The sequence below is a fragment of the Callionymus lyra genome, chromosome 13, assembly GCF_982586985.1.
Source record: "Callionymus lyra chromosome 13, fCalLyr1.hap1.1, whole genome shotgun sequence".
Lineage (NCBI taxonomy): Eukaryota > Metazoa > Chordata > Actinopteri > Syngnathiformes > Callionymidae > Callionymus > Callionymus lyra.
The window spans coordinates 18,540,409-18,566,102 of NC_141830.1; the positions used below are offsets into that span (position 1 = coordinate 18,540,409).

The 25,694-nt window shown below is 39.1% G+C and overlaps 1 protein-coding gene across 2 annotated transcripts in view; it reads left to right on the forward strand.

Moving 5' to 3' along the window:
• The first annotated feature begins 18,149 nt into the window (after window positions 1–18,149).
• Window positions 18,150–25,694, forward strand: part of bcam (basal cell adhesion molecule (Lutheran blood group)) — a 50,674-nt gene continuing 43,129 nt past the window's right edge. The window contains exon 1 of one of the 2 annotated variants that reach the window (XM_087804973.1): window positions 18,150–18,368. In XM_087804973.1, the coding sequence (XP_087661099.1) occupies window positions 18,305–18,368 (64 nt within the window). In that variant the 5' untranslated portion in view covers window positions 18,150–18,304. The remainder of the gene's footprint in view (window positions 18,369–25,694) is intronic. The other variant, XM_087804974.1, reaches the window with a different exon arrangement.

The window sequence follows — 25,694 nt, forward strand, 5'->3', positions numbered from 1 at the left end:
TGTCCTGTCTGAAATCTTAGCGAACGAGAGGTTACGAGAGAGGAGTCAATTATGACGAAATAATGGCTTCACTCCTCCGGCCAGCTGTAATCACGCCTCGCTTTGTTTATACAACGAGTCCCTTGGAGGTGCAGACTTCCGGGGTTGAAGACGCTGCGTGACGAACCTTGATGTTTGACCAATCGCAGCAGAGTGGGTGGGGTTATAATCTCAGGATTTAATATTCAGAAAACTGAAGTGTGGGCGGGGCTTAAGCACATTTTCTAATGTAAATATTTAAATGAAAAGAGAGTTTTGTACAAACAGAAACATACTGATGATACAATAAAGGTCCAGATTAATTTAAGACACATTTGAATCAACACATTAGTTGATCTTTAAGGAATCTATACCATCTATAACGGGTGAAGAGAACCGAAGTGTTAATGATCGTCTTGACCACTAAATTATCTTAATTCAGTTTTTACTCGCATGCCTCATTGTCAGACAAAACAAAGTTATTATTTCTTCTTCTTCTTCTTCTTTTGATTTGGATTTTTCCAGAAGTAATCTTCTGCCTGTGATATGTTTCCTCCTGCACTTTCACTCTCATCCATCTCCATTTGTGTCCTCCTCAGCCTATCACACCCCATCTAGCCTCCCACCAATGGAGCCTTCCCTTTCTCCTGCGCTCTGGCCAGGGGGCCAAGCTGGCGAAGAAGTGTAATCTTCTCTTTCACGTCTTTGCATTTTTCATTCTCTTCCTCCTCTCACAGCTGGAACCAAGACACATTCAAATGCAGATGAGGTGACTCGGTTTGCGAGGAGAGAAGAAATGAAATTGATGGAATGAAACTTCCATCTATAATAATGTTGTTGTTTTTTTTACCGCACTTTCCTTTTCTAAAGGATCGACATCTTTTTATCATAAGCGTCAATGGAGACGGATAACACCATTTGATGCACATATCTTTAGATTACTGTTCATTCATATTTAATTCAATTCAATTTTATTTAAAGTGTCATCATAATAAAGTTATCTCAAGACACTTTACAGTTGAAGTAAGACTATAGTGGAGAAAGGAAAAACAGATCCAGCAATTCAACAATGAGCAGTAAGCGAAACACTGTGCAGTGAGCTATGGCGAGGGAAAAACTTCCTTTTAGATGGCAGAAACCTCGAGCGGAACCAGACTCATTGTCGACGGCCTCCTGCTTTGACCGGCTAGGAGGAAGGATGGGGGGGTAGACGGATGGATAAGGAGAAGAGTGAGGGAGGATACAGTGAGAGAGGAGAGTATGGGAGAGTCCATGGAGGTGCTGGAGAGAATCCTTCATCAAAAAGTAAGGTTTTAAGATTGTTTTTAAACATAGAGAGGGTGTCTGCGCTCCGGACTGAGGCAGGTAGTTTGTTCCAGAGAAAAGGGGCTTGAAAACTGAAGGCCCCGGCTCCAAATCTACATTTAGAGATTTGTGGTATAACTAATAGATCCGAGTTTACGGATCGTAAGGTCCTAGAGGGTTGGTAAGTTTGGATTAGATCTTTAATATACTGTTTTGCTATATCATTTATTTTCCTGTTTTCCTGTTTTTTAATACATTCATTCATTATCTTAACAGAGTAAGTGTTTTTTTTTAAACACTTTCCAATTTCTCCTCAAAACAATAAAAACTAATTGTGTGAAATACACAAAAGACCAGTTGTGGCCCCTGAGGTTGACCGTCGATGATGATCTCTGACCACATCAGCTGCTTTCCCACATTCCCTCAGATCCAGCGAGCGGTAAGAAACAAGCATGAGCTCATCACTGTTCTGACAATGATGATGATGATGATGATGATGATGATGTCTGAGTCACTTCTTCGTTCTTTGGTCACATGAGCTTTCTGCATCATCAACAGAAAAAGAGCTTTGATGTTGTTGTTTTGAGACAAACTCCCCAAAGCACCGTCCTGCTACGCTGGAGCTCCAATTTCAAGTCCATGCCGTTTACGGAAAAAAAGCATCCGCCACAAATTGATTAAAACAGTGGATATTGATCGTGAAGAAGCTCAGCTGCTCAAGTGCTTCACTCACCCAGTGAAGCGTGTGACTCGGCCGCCACTTAACTGGCTTATTAAATCTTTAATGCCGTGGCTCCTTGTCACCCTGAAAACTGAAATAAACAAGCCAAGATGATGGTGTCTGTTTCTGGTGATTCATTAAATTCACATAACTCTATATTTCTTTAATGTTTCACATGATCTTACACCAAATTTTAACACGAACAAAAGTAGTTTTCCATTTTTTTTTTTTATCGCTTCTCTTGTGACTGATGTGTTCATACGCAACAATAAAGTATTGTAACTTTATCTGTCGGCTTTGAAAACAAGACTCCTGGTCCATCAGAGGAGCTGTAGGTAGCAATGTTTTATTTATTTTCACATTCATTTTTAATTTTACCTCTGAACACATCAGCTTTAAAATCGAAGCTCTGATTGTCTTACAAGCTGTGATTTATCAAAATTCGAGTTTCTCAATGTGAGTATTTCTAGCTACTGATGTTATTTTATAAGAAATGCATTGACTCTTGAACATCTCGTTCTGTTTGTCACAACAGTTTTGCCTCTACGTTGACTTAAAAGGTTAAAATTCAAATTTCACAAATTTTCTACTCATCCTCATGTCGACTCAGAGTCGAGATTATTTTCAAAAGTAAGCCTTTTCCTTTTTAGAGTTATAGACAAATATGTATGTTCATTATAATGTAGGGCAGACCCTAGGCAAACTGCGGCCCTTTGACTGTATTTATGTGGCCCTCGTAATGTCAAAATATGATCATGAATAAATGGTTCTAATGCATTAACAAAAGTATTTTGTATTTAGTATTCATTTACATTTCAACATAACACTTATTTACTTTGTGTGTGTAATTTTTCGAGTATATATTAATCCCTCAAAACACTTTTTTATAAGTTAATTGAAGAAATGTTTCGAAAAAAACTCAAGAATAAAATTGCAGCTTATTTATCTTAATAAAAGTCATGGCCTAATGACGAATGTCCTTTTTTGGGGGGATTTTTTCGTCTTTCTTTTTGCAGGAAGGCCCCTAACAACATTCACAGAATTATAATTGCCCACCCCTGATGTAGCTCGGTTGTCTTGGTCGTGATCTTAAAAAAAATAAAAATACCTCCATAGTGCTCGTCTGTAACGTCCAGCTTGTATTGAAGCCTTGACATAAGACATTTTTTTGAAAAAAAGGAAAAACAACTGAGCTCTAGTCGGTACATTAAAATGAACAAACATTTATGCCTATAACTCTAAAAAGGAACAGATTACTCTGAAAATAATACCAACCATTAGTTGACTTGGGGGTGAGTAAAAAACGAGTTGCATTTGAACCCTTAACTTGTATACTAGTCACTTTAACAAAGCTAAGTGGTTCCTGTGACGACTCAATAATGGGTCACAGATGACTGGGCTCGAGTTAAAAAACTGACACGGGTTACAACACATCATTCCAGCTTGGAAATGATCCCGGCGTGATGGTTTTGCGTCCCCTGTATTCACTTGTTCTCTGTTTGTGTGGACGGGCGGTTCTGCTGACGCACCACTGTATACCGCCCTGTGCCAACCGGTCAGCTCAGCCCAGACTGGACGAACTGCAGGACTGACAAAAATTCACTGACTCAGATTTGCTTTTATCGATAGACTTTTTCTGCGTCTGCTTTTCCTCGCCCTCCGTCTCTGCATCCTGCAGTCTCACCCGCCCCTCCCTCCCCTCTTTTCCCTCCATCATGTTCTTTTGATCCCGGCCACACTCCAATCTCCAATTCTCTTTCTAGTTTCTTCCACTTTTCACCTGCTTTTTCCACACTAATTGACTCTCCACGCCTCCTCCAGCCAGCGTGTTCTGCTTCCCTTTCGAGTGTCTTTCTTATTTTTCTCTGGTCGAAGCCTCCCCCCCTCCCGGACGATACCCCCTGCCGAGTCACAGACGACCATATTGATGGCGGCGCTAACCCATCGTGTGTGAGCGTGTGTCATGGTTCCTCGCCTCCCACTGCACAGCCATTGTGGCTCTAATACTATAATTACCCCCCATTATGAGCCCAAGAGGGGGGGACACAGACGTTGGGAGGTGAGACGAGGGAGGTTCTGTAAAAAGAAAATGTTTGTGAATCAGCATAATGCGAGTTCATCAATCGACTGGACGTCTTGATTCTGGCGGCTGTCGGGGCGCCGTATGCCTCGGGGGACACGAGGGGCTGCATGAGAAGTGATGTAATGGTTCAGGCCTCATTGGGCGCACACAGATGGGTCCCTTTTCAGGGGTGAAGAAGACACACAGGTGGAAAAACAACCCTGACAGCACTGTGACCAGAATTACTGATTTGAACAATGACGTTTTCACGTTTTTTTTTTACTTCTTTGGAGATCAGTCATTTGAGGGTGTGGTGATCTTGACCCTTGACCGAGGTGAATGTTGGCAAATACATTTCTTTGAAACATTTAAAAACATATAAAAAAAAAAACACTTTAATTCCTCGAAAATTAAACATTGCAAGGTTTTAAGTTCATAGTTGAAAGCAAGTTTTCAGTCCCAAAAGATTTATGTATTTAATATAAGAGTAAGGCACTGATTCTAACTATGGTCTGTTCCCTGCACTTTTCATTTTGTTGTACACACTTTTAAAGAGGAACAGCTACACAAGAATCTTTCCATTTGAAATACACAAACGTTTACAAACGTTTCTGAAACTGAAGACCATACATACACAAAAAAACAGCTCACGATGATGTCAACATAAAAGCAAATAAACAAACCTAACCTCACTCTTTTTGCTTTGATTCTGTTTTTTACGCTGCCGTCGCCAACGCCTCACCATTGATTCATTGATGCTGATCTTACGAGCAGCGTTTTTATTTCCTTCAGCAGTGAGGAGGATGTTGGGAGGCTAGAGATGTTTGTTCAAGGGAAGAAAAATCAGAAAGTCAGATGAAAGAAAATGTGTGTTAAAGAGAGAGAGAGAGCGGTAGAAGGCGAAGAAGAGAAAGTCAACCAACAAGGTTAATGGATGTAAAGATGGGTCACTGTGGAAGCTAACTTGCAAACTTTCTGAAAAAAAAAGTCAAAAGAATAAGTGAACCGTGGTCGACCTTTCCAGGCTTGCCTACGCTCATATGGGTTGTGGGTTTAAAACTCTGCCTTCCTTGGCCCACTGCACTCTGCAAATACACTCTATTTCTTTTTGGCAAAATTAGGCTTTGATGATTTGTTTACTTCACTTCTTACTGTGCATTCTCTCAAAGCCAAACGGATTTAAATAGAAATGACTTTTGATATTTGATTTAGAAATGAATTATTTGTTGCCTTTTCTATGAATTGCTTACACAAACAGTTATTTACTTGAGAACGCTTACAAGTTCAAGAGAACATTGCTCTGGGTTAGAACATAAAAAAAACCCTTTCAAATGATACAAATATGTAAATTGTGAACTTTCACACAAGAACACACAATTTAGGGCCGGACGAGGTGTTGACTGACTTACGCTCCCACTGTAACCTACGGCTGGACACGGAGACGACGCAATTGCCTGCAATTCATTCAGCGATGGAGGCTGATTAATATTCCATAATGTGGTTTATGAATTCAAAGCCTGCAGGAGGAGAGCGCGAAGAGCGAGAGAAGCACTCGATAAAGAAGTCCACACAGCCAGCAGCGGAGGAAGACAGAAAAAAAAAAAGAAGAAGTACAGCACAGAGATGATCCACTTTGAAGGCAAAGAGCTGAATCCTAATTAATTTTCTGTGCAAGCTACATGCAAACACAGAAGAGATGTCTGAAGGAAAGCGTGGACTGTAAGCAAATAAAGAAGCTCACAACATAATAGAACTAACATGCAGGAGTATGTCTTTGCTCATTAAATTGTTCATTTTAATGTGATTTTATTAACCTATTAAAACAAGCATGGAGATGAAATCTATGATTAAAGTTAACAAATATCATTAAAGTAAAACATAATTAGAGTCCCGCCGTTCTGGATTTGAATCAAAACAATTAAAAAGAACCATTTTGTGTAAAACATTTAGAGAAAACGAACCGGATTAAACGTGCTCTCCCTCTGGGCTTCGACGTGCAAACATGTGCTGAACGGATTTGAAACCAAACAAACAGTACAATCAAATTCATTATTTAAGCAATACTGAAGAGTAAACTCTAGGAGGACAGGAAGCATCGTTGTGACATTGAATTAGTGCAGATTTTACAATCTTTTATTTAAGGCTAGGATTAAAACCGAGAGCAAAAATATCCCCAAGATCCAAACATACTCAGCATAGACTCACAAACTCATCGAAGGTCGATCTCATCGTGCACCTCAAGTTTATTCCTTGTTCAATGTGTACCTTGTTTTGCCTCTCCACCTGACAAGCCATGGGGTCCCCACACATGATCCGTCCACCTGGTATTCTCTTTTCTGATCCTTTCTATTCACAACCGCTGAAAGCCTGAGCATCTTCAACTCTGACTCTTTTAACTCTGCTTCTAGTGTTTAAGAACTTCCGTCTACGAACCTTAGGTGTCACCTCTCACCACTTTCCCTCTCTTGGCTACTCTACTATCACAGATCACCACTGTTGGTTGTCCTGTCTGCACTCTCTTATTCTTTTGCCCGACCCCAAATACTTCTGTGTTCACTACCTCTACTCTGAGCATTGTCACTGACCCTCTTTTCTCTCTCACATAACTCACGATTTGCATCATTTTCTCTTCAGCTCATATCTCTACCTCTTCCACTTCTCCTCCCACGCCTCCTGACTTTCACTTCAAATCACTATGTCATCTGCAAACATCATGGCCCATTGAGACTTCTTCATCTTGTTTCTCACCTACCCACTCCTTTGTTTATGAAATACCCTCATGCATTAGATCGATGTAGTCCCTTATCTCCTTTGTAACTTGGTTGCACTGCACTTTTAATCGCCCCTGAAGTTAACTTACAGGTAACGGATTCCCATAGTATATATATATTTTCTTTACAGACGAGCACCATGAAGGTATTTGTATGTTTTTAAGTGTTTTATACTGAAGCTTCCTGAAGCAGTGTCATGTTGTTTAGAGGTCAGTAGGTGGCGCCATCAATTTAAAAATGATTAGAACAGGAAAATAGTGCAGAGACCGCCATCTAGTGGACTCTGAAAATAATGACACTGCATCATGAAGCTTCATCAGACACAACACTAATTTTAAGTGCCAACTGAACACAAACATACATTTCTGCATATAACTCTAAAACATAACATATAACTCTGAAAATAATAACTATCAAGTCCTGAAGCATTTCTTAGATTGACACTATATTTGTTGTAAATAAGACTCGAAAAGTAGTAAATATGTTCAGTCTGAATTATAATTTTGTGTGTATTTGTCACAACTCTACTGTCAACAAAGAAAGCCAAAGGAATGATGGCACACTCAAAAAATATAATAATAAAGAAATAAGACAAAATAAGAAAGATGAAAACAATCATCTAGGCATTAGGTGATATTGCAACCCCTAAAATATCATAGCTCCACCTCACAGGTCAAATCTTCGACGGACTGTGTCAATAACAGTTTCTTAAGTAGTCAGTTTACTCAGATCACTGTCTGACTTCATCAGCCGCAGTCATGCTTGTTGAAACTTAAATTTAAAGTAAACTCCCACATCAGCCCTTCATGTCATTTCCCACTTTCTACGACCCTCAGCCACATGCTGTTGTCCAGTTAATTAGAGGTTTCTGCCTATTCTGTTTTAAATTAAGCCCTAGATATAGTTTATTAGACAGAGTAAAATAGTCATCGTCTGATCAAATTCATGTTTGGGCTGTGAAATGTCGATGCAAGAGTTTTCTCTCCTTTAAACTGATTTTTAGCACCGACCTATCTTCCCCTGCGTTGACCCAGTTGGAAGAGTTGCAGGCACAAGCACATGCGCAGCCTCTGAAAACATTGAGTGGAATTCAGGTGACTCGAAAGGAGCAGAACACCTCCTCCAGGCAAAACCCTGTGTCCTATTAAATTATAATTTTGTCTGTCTGTAAGTGAAACAGTTTTGATTTTACATCCTGTCATCAAAATGTTTTGTGTGTAAATGAGGAGGTACAGATGGGGAACACTTATACGTTTTCCTGCTCTCGCCTCTGGCTGATGGAGCCATCTTGTCTCTCATCTTCTTTCCTGCTGGAGATTGACAGTAAATTGGAATTTTCCTGGAGTCACACATAACGACACATCTGTTGCTTTATTATCAGGCAGTTCATGAAACTCTTAGTGAACTTTTTGAATAAAAAAGTGATTTTTCAAAACCTGATTGCCCTTATCTTAGACTATGGGGTTAGTTCACACAAAATTTAAACTTCACTTATTTTTCTACTCACCCTCATGTCGATGAGAGGGTTGGACTTATTTTAGAGTTATCTTTTTCTTTTTAGAGTTATAGGCAAAAATGCATGTTCTGCACTGTCACATACAGTCTACTGTCTACACTGGAAGTGCTGGCAATATTACCCAGAATACTTCCGGTGTACTTTTTGTTCATATCGCTATAGTTCATTAAACGTCCGCCACAAAAAAGCGCAAGATATAGACTCATTTAATTTTTCCAGTAACAATTCTTCTCTTTAAGGCTTCAATATGGACATTACAGCAGTATGGACGTATTTTAATGTATTTTTGGAGGAAGTTTGTCCATTGGGCGCCAGTCAATACATTAAAATGGACATGTATTTTTGTCTATAACTCAAAAATGGAACAAATTACTCTAAAAATAATTTCCGACATGAGGGTGAGTAGGAAATTAGTGAAATTTGAATTTTGGGGGAACTATCACTTAAGAACATATAAACATCAAAAGAGCAGTTTTAATTAAAAGTGCTTAGTAACGTTGATGCGTGTATATTATGCTCTTTAAATGTTGAAATATTTAGATTAAAACGTCTATTTCTGCTGTGGGACATTTAATTCCAGAACCAAGATGTGTTTAAGTAAGTAAGTAAGTAAGTAAGTAATTTGTATTTATATAGCACTTTTCCATACCAGGGTCACAAAGCTCTTAAACAAACTAAACAAAATTCAATTAAGTATGTACTTTAAAGGTCAAGATAATACTGAGAACAACACAGGAGTTCCAGAAAATCAAGGAAAAGCCTGAACAAATAAAAAAATCTTAAGATGTTTCTTGAAGGAGTCAGTAGATCATCAAACACAAAGAGAGAGGAAGATCGTTCCAAAGCTTAGGAGCAACAGCCTGGAAGGATTTCTCTCCTCTGGTCCTGAACCGTGTGTGTGGAACCATCAGTAGATTCTGATCCACAGACCTCAGAGCCAGAGCTGGGGTGTAAGTCTGGATCAGATCAGTGATGTAAGGCGGAGCCTGACCATGAATAGCTCTGAAAGTAAGAACCAGAATTTTAAAGTTGATCCTGAAAGAAACTGGAAGCCAGTGAAGAGTTTTAAGGATCAGAGAAATGTGAGTTCTTCTACTTGAGCGGGTCAGAATTCTCGCTGCAGAGTTCTGAATCAACTGCAGACGAGACAGATCCTTCTTGTTAAGACATGAAAGAGAAGACACAAACGCATGAATTACAAGTTCCAGATCATGTTTAAAGATTTTTCTCAGTTGAAGGAAACATTTTACTGTTAATTATTCCTGGTCCCGGTGATGCTGAAAAACAAATTCAATACCGAAGCTCTTTTGTTCGTCATGATCATCCGCCTCATGAGCAGGAATCATTTCATCGGGAGGATGATGATCCCCGCGGTCTGTGAAATCACATGGGGCAGTCGGAAGAGAAACGTTGAGATGAATCATGATGACGAACAGTTGTCGGGTCTGTGGATCATCCCTGCTCGCTGTAAGTTGACAAGCAGCTTTGTTTTCCAGAAATGCTCCATCATGTTGCAAATCCCGCTTCGTGACTCACAACACATTCTGTAGCCACCACTGCCTGGAAAAGAGATGGTGGTTCTGTAGCTGAGCCAAAAAAAGAAAGTGAGGGAGACAGGAATTGGCCCGGGAGGGGAGCAGAAGGGTAATAAAGATGTATGGATGGATTAGAGTGGACAAAGAAGGAGGGCACGCGGGGAGAGATGACAAAATAAAAGGGGAAACGAAGGCTGGGATCAAAGAACAAGAAGACGCATCAGTGCATCTTCCATTCATACATGAATTCATTACATCCTCTCTTTTTAATTCTTGTAGTTCACCATTACTCCTCGGGGCAAGATGTTACCCATCCCCTGACTGTGGAGTTTCTTCTCCCCTCCTCCTGCACTTTTAATCTTGTCTCTTCATTATTCTTTCATTTCACATCTCCGTCCCCTTTGTAGTGCCTCCACGTCTCTCCTTCCCTTTAAACTTTCCACAGCTGACAGGTTTTTTTTTTTTCCTCCGTCAGATTTGTGGCATCTAATTGGGGGAATATCACTTAAAACAAGGGTTGACAAATTACGTCTGGATGGTGAGATCGAAATTGCTGACACAAACTGTGATGGTGGATCGTTAAGGTTCACAGAGTTATTGCCCCGGGCGGTGACAGATTTGTACCTGCTTAAAACAAAGTCAATGTTAATCTAGTTATTTACGGACAATGTTGTCTTATATCCAGGTAATAGTTCATCTCTATCCAGATCACTGGCAGACTTTTCTAACCACTTTGTGATGATTAGAGTTTTCTAAGAGTGGTGCTCCATACCAAAGCACTGTAAAACAATAGTTCAGAAATAACCCATGTAATAAAGAAACATTTTAAAAACTGTTTACAGTGAGAATTATGGTGAACTATGGTCCATCGTAGAGTTTTTGTCCAGCCCAGTCTTGTTCTCTAGACCAGGGGTCCCCTACCTTTTTGTCCCCGCGGACCACTTTAATGTCAGCAATATTTTCACGGACCGGCATACAGATATGAACAAAAAATAAATAAAATAGAAGAAAGGTCATGAAAATACATCTCAACATAACCCCTTGAACAGCAGTAGACCTGGGCAAGTTACCTGAAAAAACATGGTCCAATATAGAGTTTGTGTTTAACTCTACTTTGGTTTGGTGAAAGAAGTCAAGGATGGAATTCAAGTACTGGTTTTGGTATTGAATTCCAACTTTTGAGATACAGGGACAGGGATAGTGGTTTGACCAAACGCACTCTTTCTAAAAAGAACTACACAGTCACCTCTAGTATTAAGGGTTGGGATTATTTTCAGAGTAATCTGTTCGTAGAGTTATAGACAAAAATGTATATCCATCTGAATGAAGAAAAGGATTGGCTCACTTGGCTTCGTCTTCGTTCAAAAAGACACTTGAAAATATCCAGATACCTCCAAGGCTCGTCTGTAAAGTCCATCTTGTACGAGAGGAATTGTTCTGGAAAAACTAAAACATTGCTGTATGGCTTGTTATTCTTTAAACTGCTGCAACAAACAAACTTAAAATATAGACTTATTTAATTTTTTTCCTAACTATTTTTCTCGTCAAGGCTTCAATACATGATGGACATTACAGACGATTAGTATGGAGGTATTCAGATTTTTTTAAAGTGTCTTTTTGGATTAAGACAACTGAGCTCCAGTCACTTAATTAAAATGGACATACATGTTTGACTATAATCTAAAAGGAATTGATTACTCTAAAAAAAATAGTCGACATGAGTAGGAAATTAATGAATTTTCGTTTTAAGGAATTCTATGTCCACATTTTTCTGTGACCCCATTTTTCTAGATGCCTTTTCTGAGTAAATGAAACATTTTTTGTTTATACATCTTGTAAACACTAGTCAATGAGTAGAAACTGAAGAATGCTGAAGGAAAAAGCAAAATACAAACTCAACAAAGAAAGGTCCAACCCAAAGATTCCAAAATTTCAATCCAAACACGAGACAGTCGTGATGTGAAGATACAAAACTAGTAACACTATCTCTCCCATACCATAAGAAAGTGTTTTTTAAATATGATGCGATAGACGTAGTCATAAACACAAAGCTTTAAAGAGGTCAACCTTCAGTCTGGTGTGGAATAGCATCTTTGATGACACTGATACAGCCACGATGTCCTCGTCATGTTGACTCTTGCAGCTTTCATACTGAAGGAAATAAGATAAACACAGCTCATAAACTATGTAGAGACTTTGCAGAACATAATATAGTCTTCAACCCCATCTGAACCATTCCAGCAAACTGACATCCAGAGAAAACAGATTCATCTTTTATTCTGCTGGACCTTTAGGTCCTGGCAACATTTTGAATTCTTTTCTTGAAGCAGTCCAAATGAAATCCATCTGCCGAGGAGCTCCATGGCAAACAGGTTAGCTCGTCACCATGAAGCTTTTCGCGTGGAGAGCGACCGCAGGAATTATGTCCGTGTACTTGTGTATTTATTGGCAAGGTTGTCCTGGCACCACTTTGGCTTTTCAGCCACTCGATAAAGGACTCGCCTGAGGAGGAGAGAATGCACATTGTGGTGATTACAGGGTTGTTGTGCTGCTTTTGTTGATGAAGAACATGCTGGTTTTAAAAATCAAATTCCTACACAGAATGTGTATCCAGACTAGGGCTTGGTAATCACATTTGTCGAGGGGCCAAATCCTATACTCGGAGTGTTGTGAGGGGCCGTCAAACCAAAAGAAAGAAGGAGCAGAGAGCCTTAATATGATAAAAACAACAACAAATAAATTAAAATGAAAACAGTAAAAATAAGATAAGATCTGTTGCAAATTAAAATGTAATAATATCATGACATTAATAAAGAAAGATATTTTATGTACATTCTATCTATTAAAAATTCAGGTAAAATGCTGGGGTATTTTCCTCAACACTTTCTTATATTCATATTTACTTCAATTGTTTTAAAAAAAAAAATTCAAATACTCGATAAGGGACAACATTGGAGGAAAAGGACCATCTTCGATATAACAATTCATGTTATTTGTTAAGTATTAAAAATGTTATTACAGATTTTGATCAGTTTTAAATCTGACCTCATATATATACAATATTTGTTCATTTATTTTAAATAACATTTGGTTAAAAACAACAACTCTCTTCTCCTGGTAATTGGGTTTTTGGTCGCAATACTTACACATGCACACACAAGTGTTAAGATAAGGGTAACACACTAACTACACTTGTTAGATGATGGCAATCCTGAACCCCAGTAAGGTTGCCGGAAAATCTTTCGTTACTAATCTGTTTCTGGCGCCAAAACTGAATCTTATTATCTGGTGATTAAACACACCAGTGAGATAAGAAATTGATTTTCTTGAAATCGTTTAATTTATCTCGTCATCACGTCGTCGAATCTGAAAGATCTGGATGTGATCTCAGACCGACCAGACCAACAGCAAAATATGTTTTTTGTCCAGAGTGATGATAGTACAAAGTAAAAATACGACTTCCTCTTCTGATTACACTCTCAATTTCATCACAAAAACGACAACTGCTTAAAATAACACTCACCATATTTGTTGCTACAATGTTTATATGTTGAACTTGGGAAAAAAAAACTATTCAGAAAATAAATTTTCACAAAGCAAAGGTGAAATAAAAATAAAAATATTGGCATCACAAGACTAATACTTTTGAATAAAACATGTTGACTATGACTTCAAATAACATAAATAAACCCTTGTTTTTTTAAAAAAAAAAAAAGATACATTAAAAAAGATAGTGTATTTTGACCTACTTAACATTAATATTTATTTTATTTAGTCTGACACATTTATATATTTTAATTCAACTAATAAAACATTTTATTCTGTTCATTATTTCATGGCTGAACTACTTTGAAGAATAACTAAGTATTCATAGAACCAGTTTCAATATTGCATGAAAAATGTTTCTGTCAAATGTTACAGAGGTAAATTTGAAAGACAAACTAGCTTGATAGAGAGGTTCTTTATAAGGGATGTACATTTAGTGCCTATGCCAGTCATAGTAAAGTATTTATACATTTTTTTATGAAACACTGCATGTCAATATTTCACAATCATTATAACATTGGACATTTGAAACAAGTATAATTTTAGTAACATCATAAGAAGGTTATTTATATTTATTAACATACATTTGTGCCCATCTGAGATTTTTCATTTTATTTGAACCAAACAATATAATTTTTTGTTTTAAACATGGTTGAAGTCAATACGGCAGCTCAACCATCAGGAACAATCAGGAAACCAACTGGAGCTGGGATTGAACCCGCAACTTCTAAGTCAACATGTCTACCATCTGAGCTATGGCTGGATTAAACTATTGAAATGTTGTGACGGTGGATGTGTTAGTGCACGCTCGCTGGTTATAAAAACATGAATTAAAAGGGATTTAACTTTTTTTTTTTCAGGTGCAGAATCAATGCTGATGTTTTCACCGTGTGTTAGTCCAGGATTTGATGATTTTACAGATCCCTTCAAATATATCAATTCACTATAAAAACAAATTTGTCACTTGAAGCTAAATTCTGTCATGAAGTTACTTTGGTCAGCACTGATCAAATCCCAAGTTTAGTAGATATACATTTGGCTTCACGACAAAGGACAGTTAAGTCGAAACTTAAATCCAAAGGCTATAGTATTGAATATTAAGATTTTTTTCTGGGATTACATTTGTGGATCAGTCAAGCTTTAGCCTCTTTAAATGATTTTATGTCTTCCTTGAGTGAATGAATTCCAATAAGTGCCGATTGTTTGATTTGTTAGTGTTTTCTGCAGTCAACGTAAGAGGATTTACAAATAGAAAAATAGCGTCATCTGAATTCTCCTCTCCTTTACCCCTGCCCTTCCCTCTCTCCTCTCCTCTACTGCAGCTCCATTAGGTAATTGAACCAATAAAGTAAATCACAGAAAGCACCTCCTGAAGGAACGCCCTGTACTCTGCTAAATCAGCACGTGACATCTTACATAAGCAGGGTTACTCAAAACTGAGTCCTTGACCACATGACGGCAGACTTTTAAATGGACCTCCGATGATCACGAGCGGGTCAAAAGCAGGTCGATATCAACGATGAGCAGATGCCTTCTCTGATGTCACATCCCAAGATAGTGGTGAAGACATTCGACGTATGCTGGCAATGTGAGATGAGCCTGAGCCAACAATCTGTGGATGGATCTGATTGAAAGATGTCACATCGCCTCCTTATACGCCACAAAAAAAGAAAAAAATTAACCAGCTGTTTTTGGAGCGAGTATGTTCGGAATGTATGTTGGAAGAGCAACTGTTCTGCAAAGTACTATAATTACCTGCGGGTGCGGCGATTATTTAGTGGTGCTGCACAGTCAAAGAGCTATCGCGCACTTAGCTTGGTAATGGCACACTATTATTAAGCATCGTGGACGGGTGTCTGTACTTAAGACCACATAGTATTTCACTCTGATCCAGTTCGATGTTACATTCGATTCTCCTCCCACGTCACTTCAAGATACGGAAAAATGTTTTGCTTCTCGCAGTACTTCAGGAGTTTGGAATGCGGTTTTTAATTGTAGGACCAATTACCTAAGAAATTGGGAATAGAAATGTTGGATTTCAAAATGTTCTCTTACTTTAGTGTAGTGTTATTTCATTCCATGTCACTTCCTGGTACTTGGCTCGGTGTCGTTTAACACTGCAAAGGCATTTTTTTCCGATCAAATCTAACATTTTTTAAATTCCGGGGTCAAGGGTGGGAACTTTGCAAGCGCCAATGAGGGCGACTTTGTAGCTAAATTGCGACAAATCTAGTGACTTTTTCCAGATCTGGTTTCCTTGAAAAGCAATTGAAGTAGCCAGTTTTGAAGGAGCAACTGTAGCGTCACAGAGTAGCCGCTGAAACCCACACTCTACACTTTAAAAAAACACAATTGCTCAAGCTGCTGCTGTGGTGGAGAAATCAAGCTACCCCGAGTGTCAACCACAATGCTGCACTTAATTTCTCAGACACGACAAAAGTTGTGCAAAGTGGATTGAAATTAATTATTTTCTTATCTTATGACATCACCTTGACAATCGTTGAGTTGTGTGATTTAAAAAACATGTAGTATTGAACTACAGTAACAAAACCTTGCAACCTTTGCCCAAAATATTTCCTTTTTCCTTTTTGTTCCTTATTTAGAAAGGAATGATTCAAAGACCCTTGTGTCGTTGCCCTCTGTCTTATCATGGAAGTAAAAATAGTCAGACCGCCAGAGTCACACTTGGTAAATACTCAAACGGGCTATGGAGCTATTCGTCTCGGAATGGTTGGTATGTCTGATAGTATAAGAGACAGATTAGTCTGGTGGCCTCCATTTGCTTTGAAAACCACAGCATTATTTAAGACACGAGCCAGTTAGGGATGGTCTGTGTTTGAGGTTCAACGCCGAACAGGAAATTTGTCTGTGCAGGGAAGTCGCTGGTCTGTATCTCCGCCAAGGTGCTCTGGGGTAGATTGAGATCATGACCAGGTTACTGTATCAGGAGCACTTTCCTTCAAAATAAGCAGCTCATAGTGTGTCAAATGTTTCGTCTGTAACTTACTCACAATTTAAGATAAGTTAATGTAAGGTGGAACTTTATTGAATTGTTTTTTTTCCAATTAGACACAGCAATACAGCAATTATTCATTAAAATAAAAACAAAATGATACAATCTAAGTCTAAAGATAAAGAACATAGATCACAGAAAAATAACGAAGACAAAGGATACAATAGAAAAGAACATCATGATACTTCCGCTCCACTCCTGCCCCCAAACTCAGAATTGTACAATCTAATAGCCCGAGGAATGAATGAGTCCTTGAGTCTATTAGTTTTGCATCTGGGAAGGATCATTCGTGCACTCATTTAAATGTCAAACTCAAAGCTCAGGGATCAAATCTGGCCCACCAAGTTATTTTTTGTGGCTCGCTGGATCGTACTGTACATTAATGCTCATGTTGGCGATCTATAAAGATGGCAGAATTAAAAAAGACAACAGAAATGATGGGAGTCAACAATTATTCACAGGTTCCAATTAAAGTAATGTGATGTTGAAGGTAAAGACATTGATGATGACAAACAGACATTAATATAGATCTGGGGGCCCTTTGATTGTATTTATGCGGCCCTCATGAGGTCAAAGTATGATCATGTTGAAATTACATTGATAGCTGACTAAACAATTTTAGTTTGTATTAATTTTATGATTAATTCCACCATTTTACAAACCCAAAAAAACATGTATTTTTGTTTGTTTCAAACCTTTTTTTTTTCCTTTCTTTTGTTTTTCCTCAAAATGATTTTGAAGTACATTATTAAAAATGTAGAGAAAACAACATGCATACTATCACATGAAATGTTTAATTCAGTTTCACTTTTTCCCTTTGTTATAAAAGGCATAATAAAATATTTTATTTTATTTTAAAGGTTTTGTCCATCCTTTCAATTGGCTTGACGGTCCCTTAAAACTAGCACAGTACATACTGAGGAAATGAATTGTCATAATCATAATCATGTAATAATTGAATAAGGATGATTAAACAATGGAAAACACCAAATCTTTTTATTAAATTGTTGACATTTTTGATTTAGTCATGATTTAGATTCCCTGTTGGACTTATTTATTACAAAATAACGAACAAAAAACTATAAGGGATGCTAAAATAGGACCTGTTAATAGCCTGCTATATTGAGTTTTAAATTTAAATCAAGTGTTTTGCAAATGATAGAATAACAGTAGAACCTGTAGTACTCAAGCCTGGTCTTGATCTCAAGAGCACTTTTCTGGGGTCTTGTCTCAAAATAAAAACTTGGAGCCACATATATTTCAACCTTTTCAGCACTTGAAAATTGGCAAAAAAGATTCACTAAAGTAAAAGCAAAACACTCTCCGGTCTTGAACACTAGATAAAAGTTCAACAACTGAGATAGAGGAGCAGTTGTGTCTGCCCTTTTTTTTACAGGGTATAAAACAGAATATTCTTTTATTGTATCTCTCCCTCAAAGGAAATACTTGAGAAGTATCTGAGATTATTAGGGAATCTCGTGGCCCCCTGAAGATAAGAGGATAGTCAAGCAGGTCTTTTCACTGCAAGTGAAATGGGGGTGGGAGCACCGGAGGGAGGGAGTGGAAGACGGAGGGTGGGAGGGTGGGAGGGGGCACCTTTTGTGCAAATATATCAACCTAGACGACTGCCACCCGCATCAGATTTCTGTGTGAGTGTGTGTGAGAAGGAGAGAGAGAGAGAGAGAGAGAGAGAGAGAAAGAGAGAGAGAGAGAGAGAGAGAGAGGACCAGAAGGTTTGGGAGAAGAGAAGACTTTGCTGCTACGTTTTTCTACTGCTCTTCAAGTCAATAACCTGCTCTGAAAACAAAGTTGCCAGAATGGACGGGATAACGTTTGGACGCGCGTCTCTCATGTGCACCTTGTTGCTCTGGACCCTGCAAGGTGAGTTTTTTATTCTTTTAAAAACAAAAAAAAACAATAAAAAAAGAATTCTACATTTGCTGTGGAATTCATCGCCAGGTGCCAGCTCACTTTGAGCGATTACATAAAAACAAACTAGATTTCCTGCCGTGTTTTTTTGTCTACAAGTGCAGACAGCGGCAGGTTGCTGGTTCAAAACTGCGGGTCTTCGCTTTGAAGTTTTGCGGGAAGTCCCGCAACAAGACTCCGCACTTGTTGGAGGACGACCCCCCACACCCCCTCTCTCTCTCTCCCCCCTCTCTCTCTCTGCTCACCCCCTCTGTAACTTTCCTTTTCTACAATAAGATATTGATTTAAAACGGAGATTAAAATATAAGCTTTTATTTTGAAAGGCTGCATCTTCTTAATGGTAAAAACCGCATGATGATCGATCGCTTGTCGTGCAAATTCAAACTGGATTTTGCTACATATGTAAGATGCATGTCATTCTAAACAAATACGCGGTGTTTTTTTCATGTGAATATGTGTGTAATCAAAATAGGTGCCTTGAGGGCTCTTGGTTTGAAAGTCGTTATCTCTCATCATCCAGCTGAAGGATTGGAAGGGCGTGGCTGTTCTGGGGCGACTCCCTTATAAGGTGTTTTTTTTTTTTGGTGGTCCATCAAAAGTTAAATCACAGCATTATATTATGGTTTTCCAGTTATGAATTATCGGCTTTATTTGACTTTGTATGAAAAGTTAGTGGTGACAATATTTGATGGATTTTTAACTTAAAAAATGTCAAAATGTTGAGTCAAATGTTAATAAGTTTAAAGTAGCCATTTAAAGATGTGAAATTCTATTATAATTGAAAGCAATATTGGTCAAAAAAGAGGACAAATCATTGCCACGCCGGTGCATTTTGTCGATAAAATATGTTTATTCTACTTAACTAACCTCTCAACCCTAATAAAGTCTAGTGCGTGGAAAGAAAATACCGGCATAAACATCATATTAGCTGTAATTACAGCTTCCAGGTAAAACAGCGTCTGGACGACCTTTAGTTCAGGATAAATGACCCGCCACAACTAGCTTTCATTGAAGTTCCGAGCACTTTACAAGCAACCCTTGTTGTTTGATCAGATGCGTTGCCTTGCTGTCTGGTCTGCCCATCCTGGAGCCTTTAAGCAGGTGGAAGATGTATCCCATAATTGATGGACGCTGTGAAGATCACAAATCCCTGTGTACAGCTGCGGTGCATTGATTCGTAAGCCGGCTCCAGGTGCACAGCTCCCCATGGTCTTCTACTATCACTCTGAAGTCGGCAACATTGGTACGGGGGCTGCTTTGATTTCTTCTCACCAGTCCGTACAAACATCTGGAACATGTTTTCCCATCGGCTAGTCTTTTTATGCGCCCAACATTTTTTCCTGGCTAATAATAGCTGCTCCAGCAAGGTCGCAGTGGGACTCGACTGTTGGTCACACGCCTGTCAACGGTTCGAGCTAAAGTTTGCTAAATCAGACCAATGGAGACATAGAACACAGGTTGTCGTCGCTTTTTAAATATTGTGTAGATGCGACACGCCTTCATTGCAACTGAAGGTCTTGAGGACCTCGGTATGTGTGTGTCCCAGGATCATGCTGACCTCTTGACCCCGGGCTTACCCAGACATGTTGGTATGAGGTCCCTGTTCTGCACTCTTAAGATTCCTTTCGCTGTTAAAACTTGACGACGGACTGAAACAGACGAATCGTGTTGTTTTTGTTCGACGTTCAAGGTCAGGCAAGTTGTTATTGTTGAGTGAAGAGGGTAGAAAACTCCTTGAACCTCAAGTAGTTCTTATCTGACATACGGAAATACAGTTAAAATGTTTACAAATAACATTTTTTAACATTTAGTACCACATTTGTCACAGCCTGAGTGGTATTCTTCATTAAAAAACTTTCTCTAGGGGTGTGAGAAAAAATGGATACACTGATATTTATCGAAATTCTTTTCACGTTACTATATTAAAAAAAAAACAAGTTTTAAATATACTTTATTTTCTTTTTTCTGGGGGGCTTTCAAATGAGTTTTATCATAGTTCTGTTATGGTTAATATTTCAATTAAGTATGTAAAATAAAATTATAAGATTTTTTTATTTACAATTTACATACAAATATTCTCAGCACAGCTCAGTTTTTTATTTTTATTTTGGTGTTGCAACTAATAGGTAGTTGGCAGCAGTCATTACGTGGCAATGACTGAGGATGAGAGGATGCAGTGGACTCCAGCTGTTTTTAAAGCTGATGTTTGGACATATTTTGGCAAAAAATAAATAAAAAAGCACCATATTTACATAATTAAGTATAAGAAAATTAAGTTTATCAAAAATAGACCTAATATTCTAATTACTTACTTACTTAATTACTAATATATACGCTGGTCAACTGAGTAGTAGCTCCATAACCACATCAAAACCTTGTTTGATGTCGGATTCCTCACTTCCTGGTCAATGACTCCAGACACCTGGTTGACTGGCGAATAAAAACAATAAAGAGTTCTGCGACGCCGTCTTCGTTTGAAGAGCGAGTGAAGAGAATTGGAGCGACAAGCATCAGCTGAGTTTCAGACGTGAGCCTCTGACTGGTGGTGTCGGTCGCTTTTGTCTACGGCCGCCTTAACTCCCGCAGTCATTTCCTCACTTTAATTTCTCTCCCCGCATGCCGGCGTGGAATCAAAAGTGCACCCCCTGCTGTCACGTGTAATTATTATGGTATTAGGGCCAGAAAAAGGGTCATTTGGCCTTAAGGAGATAAAAGAGGTTCGGACCCTCTTTTCGGAGGATCCTCTTGAGAGCAAATCTGAACTACAAATTGCACAGCCAACCGTTTTCTGTCCATTCTGACCTATTTTAAAACCTTTTAGCAACAGCGCTGACTTTTTATCCAACTTTCTTCATTTTATTGTGGTTTATTTTCATCACTTCAGATGGTTTTCTTTCAGAATTTTCTATTTTTTCTCATTGCTTATGTTTTTTTGCCCGTTTTAAGTATTAAATATTTATTGTATTCACCATTCAAAGGTTCTTCAGCAATAGACGATCAAAAGATCTTCTCACATCATCATAATGAGAGGAGGATGATTTGGACTATCGTTGGTCTGACCCGAAGTTACTCCCCAGTTGGAAATGAGAGAGAAAATAGATGGTAAAAACTAGCTTCTCTTCGCTAGGTGTGCCCCTTCTGGAACAATCCTGTCATTACACATAACGGAAACTTTTTGCAAATACTGAATGACGGATTGACGGGCGATGATTTCCAGCAGCAGGTAAACTCGTCTCCGTGTCAGTCGAGCGAACGTTGGAATGTTGTCGGCTGTAATTACCGAGGCGATTCATGCATAAATGGCCGAGTGTGTGTGACAGTGACGGAGCTGTGATGTGATGTGGAATGAGTGGCATTCCTCCGGACAGGTCGCTGCTCGCGCGGCACTGTTTGTTTGCCATTACTTCAAATTCCATTGAGCAGCACTTCCTTTTCTCTCTGGAACCCCAGTCCTCTCACAACAAGTCGTGGTTAATAATCCACGTATACACAAGAGACAAAAGAGAGTCCATCCTAAAATCCCCGGAGATTTAGTTACAAAGCAGGATTTTGTCACATTCCTGTGCTTTGACTGAGTTTCACCACAGCGAGGGCCCAGTTAAACATTAGTGTGTGAAATGAAAGGAAGGCTCAGTGTCCCTGGAGTTAAGTCCATTCATGTTGCTGCTGTTTTATGTCCATTATTCACCCGAAATGACACCATAAACCAGGTCACCCTAGGATCCACCATGTCGGGGTGACACAAAACTGTCAATGATTTTGTCATTAGTTCCCATTCCAAGGATCTTGTCTCAACAGAAACAAATCGTTTCAAAGTCCAAAAGCCCCGCCCACCAAGTCACTCCGGCTGGCAGTTTTTAACTTGCACCAATGCTCGTCAGGAACTCCCAAAACTAGAACAAATGATCAGTGAAATGATGGAACACAGATGGTAATTATCCCTCTACTACCAGCTGTGTTCTTAATTTTTGAGATGATAGAGATTCTAACCTTATTATCCAACCTTAAGTGTTGGATAACAGCTGTCTCACAAATAATTCTACATGAAACTTTCTATTCATACGAAATTATATTTCATCCTCTCTATAAATAAATATTCATACTTCGTCACATTACTATGTATGTCCCGGATGGATGGATGATGGATGATGGATGATGGATGATGGATGATGGATGATGATGGATGGATGGATGGATGGATGGATGGATGGATGGATGGATGGATGGATGGATGGATGGATGGATGGATGGATGGATGGATGGATGGATGGATGGATGGATGGATGATGGATGATGGATGATGAGGATGATGATGGATGGATGGATGGATGGATGGATGATGGATGATGGATGATGAGGATGATGATGGATGGATGATGGATGATGGATGAATGGATGGATGGATGGATGGATGGATGGATGGATGGATGGATGGATGATGGATGGATGGAAGGATGGATGATGGATAGATGGATGGATGGATGGTGGATGATGATGAGGATGATGATGGATGGATGGATGATGGATGGATGGATAGATGGATGGATGGATGGATGGATGGTGGATGATGATGAGGATGATGATGGATGGATGGATGATGGATGAATGGATGATGGATGATGGATGATGGATGATGGATGATGGATGATGGATGATGGATGATGGATGATGGATGATGATGGATGGATGGATGATGGATGATGATGAACTGATGGATGATGGATGAATGGATGATGGATGATGGATGATGGATGATGGATGATGATGGATGATGGATGATGGATGATGGATGATGGATGATGGATGATGGATGATGGATGATAGATGGATGGATGATGGATGATGGATGGATGGATGATGGATGATGGATGATGGATGATGGATGATGGATGATGATGATGATGATGATGATGATGATGATGATGGTGATGATGGATGGATGGATGGATGGATAGATAAACTTGATTGTTTACATAATTTTCTAGACATTTAAGTAACTTAAGGAAAACTAGGAAGAGTTTTAGTGGTTCCGGTCTGACTCCAATATTAACACTCGTTTCTGGTCCCTTGTTTGCCATTCATTTAATCATGTTGGCGACACTCCAGCTTTCGTTTCCCTCTTATCTTTTGCTACCAATAAGCAAAACAAACGTTACAATTGGAGCGAGGTTAATCATGAAAGCGGTTGAAAAAAGGGCTATCTCGGAAAAGTTTTTCATTCATTTGTTTTCAGGCTGAGCTTTCTTGTCTTTAGTGGGAGTTAAAGGGAGGAGAGGAAGGAAGCCTTGGAAGGAAGGATGAAGAAAGATCAAGGGGAATGACGGGAGATGATTTAAGCTGACTATTGTGTTGCTACTATGCAATCTTGTTGTTCTTGTCTCAGGGGAGGACGATGATGGCGAAGCGCACTTTCAAATGCAGCCTTGGAAAGAGGCAACACAGTTCTGTGTGTGTGTGTCCTTGTCTTAGAAACAAGGAGGGGGTATTGGGGGGTTGGTACTCAGGGCTGGAACAAAATTGAAAATTCATAAAGCTCTTTTGGAAGACGAGGTTAAGTGCTGCCAATCCATTTAGCCTGAGAGCGACGTTTTAGGTTGAAAATAAGAGATCCTTTCCAACCCAACTAGCTACAAATTGTCAAACGCTCACATCAGAGATGTCCTTGATATTTGTTAACAGAAGTAAACTGATATGAGAAATGTTCTTTATAAATGTATCATTATAGTTGCTTAACCCTCACGTCTCACTTCATAAACATGAAGCTCTGTCTGCAATGGAAAGAGGGATTTTAACCCCCGTAAATAGTACACGCTAGCACCTCTTAATACTCTACAGATCAACTCAAGCTTGACCCTTGAAAGAATTTAAATTGGGATTAAATGCAGAAACATTTTTCTTAGCTGCAATAATAACCTACATAACAAGTCAAAACATAATTATTCCAACAATTTAATTCAGTCTTTTAAACTATACTTTAAATGTGAGTATATTTATTCAACTCATATTATTCAATAAACAGGGAAAGCTCTATATTAACTAACGCCTCTATTGTTCTTGTACAACAATAATGTGAGCGGTAATCTGAACAAGTGTGGAGTGTGTTGTTTCGCCCTGACTGCCCACAGGGATTCAATGAGTTGTGTACAGTAATTTATGAATATTTCTTGCTCAGCAGCAAGGCAGGTCAAAGTTCAAGTTCAGCCTGGAGCTAGAAAGTCTCTCGAATCGCATCATAGATTCAGTGTAAATGTTATCTTATGACTTAACGTCAGGACATCTGTTAATCTACATATAATATGTTGATCATTTTACATCTAATATTAAACTACAATGTCCAGTCAAGGCTGAAAGACATGGAAAGCTACAGACGGGTGAGCTTCCTAGACATTGAGGAATACCAATTAGGTATCGGGAATGTCATGGAAAATCCCAGATCTGTGGCCAAGGAGATCATTTTCCTGGCAGTGATGGGTAAATCCTAGCCCCAGCACCCCTTCAACTCTAAACCCTTCATCTGACTGTTGGCTGGCAGAGGGTCCACTGGGAGCCCCGCAAGCTGTTGCATTTTAGACGTCAACAGTTGCTCCAGCAGCAGTTGTCGAACGCACCCCCTTTTCCTCTTAAGCCTCATCAACCCCCTTTTCTTCAACGCTCGCACACACTTCCTTCTGTCACCACTTCCTGCCTTTCTAGGAAACCAGTGTAACGTGTATGTTCACCATGTGCCTCCTAAGTGAGACTTCATTCTTCACTGGAGATTTGAAATCGTTCGCACAAGTGTGTTCCTACTTTCACACCTTTATGTTAGGGCTCTGCGAGACTGTTGAGCGAGCAGCCTGTCACGAAAACCCCAACCGAGCTTTGGAAGTGTTCGCAGTATGACCCGCGCTAGACTTCCTATTCGATAAACCCAAAGGAAAGCGTGACCCATACCACTTTATACCTCTCTTTGTCCTTTTAATATATTGTAATGTTGAACACTTTACCTTTATCACTCATTTCCTGAACCATTTAATCCACATACAATACAATAGATACAATAGAAACCAATCCTATTTTGGCGGCGCAAAGCTTGATTTCCGTCCTCTGATGGATATGTATTAGTTCATGATTGACTTTAGGGTTTCGAGTACAAAAAGTTGAATTTATCAGTATTGAGAAAAACGCATGGAAATGCAAACAAATGACGCTGATTGTAAAGAACAGCAAGAAGGTTGCTGGTTCGCTTCCAGGCCAAGCCAACTTGTGACCTTTCTTTGTGGAGTTTGTGTGTTCTCC